The sequence below is a fragment of the Festucalex cinctus genome, chromosome 21 (assembly GCF_051991245.1).
Source record: "Festucalex cinctus isolate MCC-2025b chromosome 21, RoL_Fcin_1.0, whole genome shotgun sequence".
In the NCBI taxonomy this organism is placed as follows: domain Eukaryota; kingdom Metazoa; phylum Chordata; class Actinopteri; order Syngnathiformes; family Syngnathidae; genus Festucalex; species Festucalex cinctus.
This window is the reverse complement of record NC_135431.1, coordinates 14,914,760-14,923,784: the sequence shown is the minus strand read 5'-3', so window position 1 is coordinate 14,923,784 and position 9,025 is coordinate 14,914,760. Positions and strand designations below refer to the sequence as shown.

The 9,025-nt window shown below is 41.2% G+C and overlaps 1 protein-coding gene across 2 annotated transcripts in view; it reads left to right on the top strand.

Annotated features, from left to right (window-relative positions):
• Window positions 1-9,025, top strand: part of rngtt (RNA guanylyltransferase and 5'-phosphatase) — a 97,126-nt gene that overhangs the window by 39,037 nt on the left and 49,064 nt on the right. For both annotated transcript variants that reach the window (XM_077510147.1, XM_077510146.1), the window contains one exon: window positions 6,648-6,783. In XM_077510147.1, coding sequence (XP_077366273.1) covers window positions 6,648-6,783 — 136 coding nt within the window. The remainder of the gene's footprint in view (window positions 1-6,647; window positions 6,784-9,025) is intronic.

The window sequence follows — 9,025 nt, the reverse complement described above, 5'->3', positions numbered from 1 at the left end:
GAAGCTGTGCAGTCTCCCAGGCTGATGGGAGTTTGACCAAGGCTACAAAATGGGCTAGCTTGGAGAATCGATCCACAACAGTCAAAATGACAGATCTTCCTCGGGATGTTGGCAGGCCAGTGACAAAGTCCATAGAGATGTGAGACCATGGTCGCGATGGGACAGGCAGAGGGCGGAGCAGACCTGCTGGCCTTTGGTGAGATGATTTTCCACTGGCACAGGCAGCGCAGGCTCCCACAAAGTCTGCGACGTCTCTCCGCATTTCAGGCCACCAGAATCTTTGTCCGAGAAGGGTTAGAGTCCGGTTTATCCCGGGATGGCAGGCGATCTTTGACTCGTGTCCCCACCGCAGCACCTCAGGACGTAAATTTGCTGGCACAAACAGCTTCCCAGTAGGGCACTCACCCGGAACCTGTGCACCCTCCAGGGCTTCTATGACCTTCCTCTCCACGTCCCACTGAAGGGCCCCCGCAAAACAATGTTCTGGCAGGATGGTCTCCGACCGCTGCTCATTGGCTGCTGGCTCATGAATGCGGGACAGAGCATCCGGTTTCTGGTTCTTGGACCCCTGGCGGTATGAGAGCGTAAAGCTGAATCGGGTGAAAAACATGGCCCACCTGGCTTGACGAGAGTTGAGTCTTTTGGCAGAACGAAGGTATGCCAGATTCTTGTGATCAGTGTAGATTGTGAATGGTTCCTTTGTTCCTTCTAGCCAGTGTCTCCACTCCTGTAATGCGAGCACTATAGCCAGCAATTCCCGGTTTCCCACATCATAATTTGCCTCGGCGGGACTCAGCTGCTTGGAGAAGTAGGCACAGGGGTGGAGCCTCTGGTCGAACGGAGAGCGCTGGGACAGGACAGCCCCCACTCCTGAATCGGATGCATCAACCTCGACCACAAATGGAAAATCAGTATTAGCATGAGTCAAAACTGGTGGATTAGAAAACATTCGTTTCAGTTCCCTGAAGGCCTGTTCTGCACCCGAATTCCATTTAAAAGGCATCTTGCTTGATGTCAGACGTGTAAGGGGAGCGGCTTTCTGGCTATAGTTTCTAATAAACCGGCGGTAGAAATTGGAGAACCCCAGAAACCGTTGTAACTGTTTTCTCGTTGTTGGGGTTGGCCAGTCCACTACTGCTTGTGTTTTACTGGGGTCAGCCCGTAGCTGACCCCCTTCTACAATAAAGCCCAAGAACGGGACAGACGTAGCGTGAAACTCACACTTTTCCGCCTTGACATACAGTAGATTCTCTAATAATCTTTCAAGAACCAACCGCACATGTTGGCGATGTTCCTCTAGATCGCGGGAGAAAATAAGTATGTCATCAAGATAAACAAAGCAAAAAATATTCAGCATATCCCGCAAGACGTCATTGATAAGGCACTGGAACACTGCTGGGGCATTAGTTAATCCAAATGGCATAACAAGGTACTCGAAGTGTCCCAGGGGTGTCTTAAATGCTGTTTTCCACTCATCTCCTTCCCGTATTCTAACCAAATAGTACGCACTACGGAGGTCAAGCTTCGTAAAAATAGTTGCAGCCTGCAGCGGTGCAAATGCTGAATCCAACAAGGGCAGGGGATACTTATTTTTGACGGTAATTTCATTTAGGCCCCGGTAATCGACACATGGCCGTAAAGTCTTATCTTTCTTGTCGATAAAGAAAAATCCTGCCCCCACGGGTGATCTAGAAGGGCGGATGATACCAGCTGCCAAGGAAGTAGTGATGTATTCCCTCAAGGCTTCCCGTTCAGGTTGAGACACCTGATACAATCTAGAACTTGGCAGTGGGGTATTAGGAATCAAATCTATGGCGCAGTCGTAAGGTCGATGGGGGGGCAATGACTGTGCACGAGCTTTACTAAACACTTTCCATAAATCGTGGTATTCAGCTGGTACATTATCTAAGCAAATAGCTTCGGAGTTGGGGTCGACTGGCGGTACCGATCCACCATCGGCCGATTTCAGACAGTGAGCATAACAAAAAGGACTCCAGTTTTCTAAGGCGGGTTTTTCCCAGTCGATGTCTGGGTTGTGCAATTTTAGCCACGGCAACCCCAAAACAACAGGAGCAGCTCGAGAGGGCATAACAAAAAACCTAATTTGCTCCACGTGGTTACCTGAAAGTTTCAATACTAGTGGGCTAGTAATTAGACGAATTTCTGCCAGGAGACGCCCATTAAGATCCAATACTCTCTTTACTTTACTTAGCGTCTCCACAGGACAGTTCAGGGTCTCTACCATACACTCATCAATAAAACTGTCATCAGCCCCAGAATCAACCAGCGCAATTACTCTCACACTCTTTCCGTAGCCGGACACTTCTCCTGACAGTTCTAGTCTCTTACTCTGTTGGCTTATGTTAGAGTCTGGACTTGGTTTGGGCTCTTCACACTCATACTCACACTGTTCATCGGTGGCTTGCGCCGACTGCCGGTTGCCTAGTTGAGTGGATTGATGACATTTGCGTGCTTGCCTCGCCTGGCAGGAAGCCACCTGGTGTCCTGATTGACCGCAGTAGAAACAAGCTCCTGCCAGGAGGCGCCGTTGTCTCTCCTCATGGCGCAAACGACCTCCTTCTAGCTGCATTGGTTCCTCCAAGGCAGCAGGTGATCCCAGGGCGGCTGAGGAGTCTGTGTCCGGGGTGAGAGGACGTGCTTGATTGTCCAGGGGGGCACTCCCAACTGCGACGAGCCGCTCCCATGCACGTTCCCTGCGCCGCTCCCTCAGTCGGTTGTCAAGGCGGATGGTCAGCGATATTAGTTCCTCCAAGTCCGAGGTATCGTCCCGCACTGCTAGTTCATCTTTAACTGCCGAGTTTAGTCCACGGCGAAACAGACAACATAGTGCTCGGTCATTGAAGCCACTCTCGGCAGCCAGGATGCGGAATGAAATAGAGTAATCCACCACCGACTGCCGCCCTTGCACCAAGTCCAGCAGCTGATTTCCAGCCTCCCTTCCCTTTACCGGGTGATCAAAGACACGTCTAAACTCCAAAACAAACGTCGGAAAGGAAGACCGGAGATCAGGTTGCGCATTGCTCACCGCCATAGCCCAAGTAGCTGCTTTGCCAGCCAAGAGACTCATTACAAATGCCACTTTAGCATTGTCCTGTGCATAAGTCAACGGTTGCTGGTCAAAAATAAGAGAGCAATGATGCAAAAAAGTACCACAACTTCCAGGTTGTCCATCATACCTCGGCGGGTGGGGCAAAACGGGCTCTCTAACAGTGACCAAGGGCGAAGACGCCCCAACTGTGGTCTTGACAGGGGCTAGGTGCTCACACCGGGAACACAATTCATTTAACTGGCCAGCTAGCCTGCTTACAACAGTCTGAAGCTCAACCAAGGAGGCTTCGTTTTGCCCAACCCGTCTCACTTGGCTGTCCAAAGCGCATCTCACCTTTACTGGGTCTACGGGATCCATGGTGGTCGGATTATTCTGTCACGTCGACCTCAGCCGACAGAAAGAGGTTCCCAAAAAGGCAGACCCAGAAAGGAAAATACAATTTAGAAATTTATTTACAGAAGAACTCGTGGAAAACCTTAACAGAAAGCGCTGGTAAACACAACCAGGATAAGTAAACAACAATTGCGAGCACAAAGGCTGGAGAAAAACACGAACCGAAAAATACTTGCAAAAGGCAAGGTACAAAGGAGTAACAGAAAACGCTTGCAAAAAGTATGCAAGGGAGTAAATACCAAATAGAACAAGGCAAATATGCCACCAATCAATTATCACCAAAAATGCCGTGGATATACTCACACGTAAATATAAATACAAACACAAGAACACTATCCAATAAGACTATGACTATGACTATGACTATGAACGTTGCTATGAATCAAAAAGGGGTGCAGAGAATTCTTGTCGCTAGTAGCAGTGAGCAAGGAATAATCCGACAGTGGACTGCTGTGCCCGGAGTCCTTTTCAAGTCCACTAATTGATTAGTAAACACACCCCAGGTGTGGTGCTGGAGGAAACGCCCACTCACTATTGGGGAGGAAAAAAAACAAAACAGCACTGAGAGCAGGATCATGACAATATTAAGGCTTAATGTTCCGTTCATATAACATTCTTCCATGCTTAAGGTGTGAATCCTAAAAAAATAAAAAAAAAATAAAATAAAATAAAAAATAAAAAAATAAATCGATTTTGCCGATTATTGAATCGATTCGAGAATCGCGCAATGTAGTATCGCGATATATCGCCGAATCGATTTTTTTTAACACCCCTAATATATATATATATATATATATATATGTATGTATATATATATGTGTGTATATATATATATATATATATATATATATATATGTGTATATATATATATATATATATATATATATATATGTATATATATATATATATATGTATATATATATATATATATATATATATATGTATATATATATATATATGTATATATATATATATATATATATATATGTATATATATATATATATGTATATATACATATATATATATATATATATACATATATATATATATATATATATATATATATATATATATATATATATATATATATATATATATATATATATACACATATATATATGTATATATACATATATATATATATATATATACATATATATATATATATATATATATATATATATATATATATGTATGTATATATATATATATATATATATATGTATATATACTGCGATTGGCTGGCAACCAGTTCAGGGTGTCCCCCGCCTACTGCCCAGAGCCAGCTGAGATAGGCGCCAGAAGCCCCCGCGACCCTTGTGAGGAATAAGCGGTCAAGAAAATGGATGGATGGATGGATGGATGGATATATATATATATATATATATATATATATATATATATATATATATATATATATATATATATATATATATACATTTTTAATGGAAAAATATTCAACAAAACGTCTGACTTCGGGTTAGGATTCACACCTTGAGCATGGAAGAATGTTATATGAACGGAACATTAAGCCTTAATATTTTATTTTAATGCTGTTCAAACATGAAACAGATTACAACCTCTATAAGACTGAAATTTCAGATAAATAAATAATACATTTTCATATAAATCTTACACTCTACAAGCTTGCTGATTAGTATTTTCTAAATTTGAATGAAAAAAAATCGCAACAATCGACTTATAAATTCGTATCGGGATTAATCGGTATCGAATCGAATCGTGACCTGTGAATCGTGATACGAATCGAATCGTCAGGTACTAGGCAATTCACACCCCTAATATATATATATATATTTATACATACATATGTATTTATACATACATATATATTTATAATGAAATGTGAACGGAACAATATTGTACGTTAATAAATGCAGAGAATCTCGTGGTTTGCAGCTGAGTGAAAGTAAAATGTCAGTTTACAGAAATGGGCTCTGTGCGACACTGCTGGTCAATTAAATTTTGTACCTCTCTTCTTTTTGGATGCCAGAACAATTTCATTAAGCCGACCGGAACAGCAGGTTACTGTGCGACCTGATTGGAACAGGGCTCTAATTAATGTTATTAGTCACACTTGCGTGGTTGTGATGATATTTATGATGACAGCGTTGATTTCTTATTATACACCTGTTCTGTTTTTCTCTGCAGGACTGACATTTGAGTAGCACAATGTTTGAACTCTGTCTATTTTAAAATATTCTGGACAAATGTTGGGATTCTGTTAATGTTGCCATCTGGGGCAATGTCAACAGTAGTGTCCTAATACAATACTTCTGCCAATTCTGTGTTGCAAATCAGTTAATACCGTGTGTCAGGGAAGCCTGAAGGACTTAAATGATACTTTCCAAATTCAGGCCTTTGTTATCCTCCAAAATGACACTTAATCCGTAAATCCATTGTTGGAGCTACAAACAAAACAAAATGACCATTTTTTTAAAGAAATCTTAGTAAATAATAACTTGATTAATTTGTTGTAATTAAAGCTGTAAAATCAAATAAATAAGCAGAAATGTTGAAATTTAGCTGTTTTTTTGTTTGTTTGTTTTTTGTTTTTTTTTAAAGTTTTAGAAGTTTTTCTTTACAATATGTACTCTGCAACCCCACTTGTCTAAACATGGTATTCTGATTCATATTACATTTGTGCAATATGAATAAAGCAACAAAATCCACCCGTTTTTATACATCTCGTGTGGCGGCCATTTTGTCTTGTACTGCCACTTGCTGTCGACTGAAAATGACATCACAGTTGCTCAGGTAATGACCAATCACAGCGCAACTATTTTTTTGGGCCATTACCTGACAACTGCTTAATTCATATTCCACAAATGCATTATTAATCAGAATACTGTGTTTAGATTATTGGGGCTGCATAGAACATTTTGTCGAGAAATATTTTGGGTTTGACTTACCTTTTAATCTAGCAATTCAATGTATAGATAGTGGCAGTCACGGCTCAAGCACGGTACAAATGGTAGATAAATTTCGTAGTGAACTCTGTGTGCGTCATCCTCTGCAAATGCGAGTGTTGCTTGTGTGAATCGAAGAGTGACATTTATTCCCCAGAGAAAATGTGCTTTCATCTGCAAGTTGCTTATCATGCAAAATCGTGACTATTCCATGCAATATCCCCAAGTACTGATTGATGTTCCACTCTCCCAACAGGTATATGATGGTGGTCAATGGGAAACATGAAGTATTCATGATTGACAGAGACAATACGGTCTTCCACTTACCCAATTTAGAATTTCCTTTCCGGAAGGATCCACGCGTCCATCTTGCAAATACGCTTTTGGATGGGGTAAGTTCTCTTTCTGGTCATATTTACAGTCTTTGTCATAATTGTATTTTGTATTGTATGTCGCTGCTTCAGAAAATCCTATCAGTCCCTGAGCGGACTGGAACAGCATCACTAACCTTCATAACCTCACCATCCTGTCCCTGCTGCTCAGTCTTGCAGATAATTGATGTTGGTTTCCAAAACCTCGGGCCAAAGATGTTGCAGTCTGGCAGTTGAGCCCCTCAAATATATAGCTGACATGAAAATCATCCTCCCATGTCCTGGGGAAATGTCTAATGGAAGATTTGACAGTTTTTCTGCCACTGATTCCCGTGTCTGTTGTGCTCTGTGTTGCGTTGTAATTGTTGGCAGTGAGTTCTCCGAGGTGTGACCTCATCCTACGATACCAAGCTTTACTAGGAAAGAGCTTTTGGTTCTGATTGCTGGTAGGCTTGAGCATGACAAATCGAGTAATCAATTTGTGATTTTTAATGATAATTCCGCTGAACACGTAAAGATGATTGATGTAACGGTTGATCTAACAAGATTTTGCAGGATAGGTGCTTACATATTTGCAGGCTATAATACTCGGCCAGAGCAGGGATATATTTATTTCATGCTGCTATGTAATCACTGCTTTTGCAACATAAACGTGCACCATGTCATTGGGATCAACTTGGTGATTGCATTCACTGGGCTCTTTTGTGTCATAGAAAAAAACAGTATCAAAATGATTCCTCTCATGTTGTCTATTTCTTGGCAAGAGTTTTCCCTTGAGTGCGCTTCCAAGTCACATACACTACAGAGCAATATTTGCTGCTGGGTGTCTTCATTTCAAATGCTGAAATAATTTGGTCATGCTGTTCCCTTTGGATGTGATGAGCCAGCCTGAAAACATACTTTACTTTGCAGCAGACTGTTTTTTGCTCATTGTGTGATGCTGCAAGCACCGAACCAATCCCAAATTAGTGACGAAACTGTGCCTCTTTTGTAACCTAACTCCCTGTTTGCTGCAATTTCTCCAGTGTAGTTTTCTTTAAAAAGGACACATTTTTTTCATCTTTGGAAGCCACCAAGGCTCATTCAAAAAAACTCAGTTAATCAGTTATATTGATTAAATGTCCATACTGGGCTGCCAGTTGACCATCCCTGCGGTAGAAGAACACAACATGCATTTTTCTTTTCGGATTGCTGCATTTGTTATGTCCCCGAAGCCCAGGTGTGAAGATTGCTCCAAGAACTTGTTTTACTCTTGTGTATTTCTTTGTGTTTATGCTTCTGGCTCTTCGTTACCAGAGAGAGGATGTGTTTTTCTATTTATAGTGAGCTATGTTCAAGTCCTGCTGTGTTCTCTGATAGGTTTCATCTTTAGCCTGCAGCCATTGGTCTTTGTTTACTCTGTTTTTTGTGGCTTTACCTACCTTTCTCCAATTTCATAACTAGATGGCACCATAATGGCAGCTTCCATTGGTCACACTTATGCATTCATCCGTGACTGTCTGCCTGGGCGATGTTTGACTGAACCAGATGCTTAGTGATGGCACGCTCCTGCAATTGCATCATTTCTCACCTTCTCAGCCACACCCACAAATCATGTCAGAAAAAACACATGCTATTCACTCGCGTCCATGCTGCCAACCAGCTAATGGATGGATGCCATAAATCTGTCTTTATGTTTCTAATCACGTCGAAAGCAGAAACCTACACACGTGGGGAAAAAAGGTTGACGCCACTCTGAATTGAAAATCCCTCTATCAACATTGGAATAACTTGAAACTGATGAGACAATAATTTGCTCAGATACATATTGGCAATCCACAATGCTTCTGGGACAATGTTTGATTTTTTTTATTCTTTAACAACAGTTTGCATTTGCTGTGTGTATAAATAAAAGAACACTGTACTCACTGTGAAACAAGGACTGCTTCACTAAATTTGGCTCAGGGTTCTTGAACCTGTGCTTAGGCTAAAAAAAAATATCTCAAAACCAGTAAGGAATTCTGGAGAAAAATGTGCCACCCAGCGTCAGAAAGTTTTCTTCTCTGTTGTAAGTTTTAGGTCTCAAAAAGACACAAACACACACGGTATTTGTTAACAAAGATCAAGTAAGGGCTTTCGATGTCAAAATAATTAATTTACAGATACATGATTGCAACATACATTTTCTACTTGCCACTGTGACGCATACACTATTTGTATAAGGCATACTTTTTTTTTTTTTTTTTTACTCTTCTACCTAAATTTGTCTGACTTCAAGTTGAGC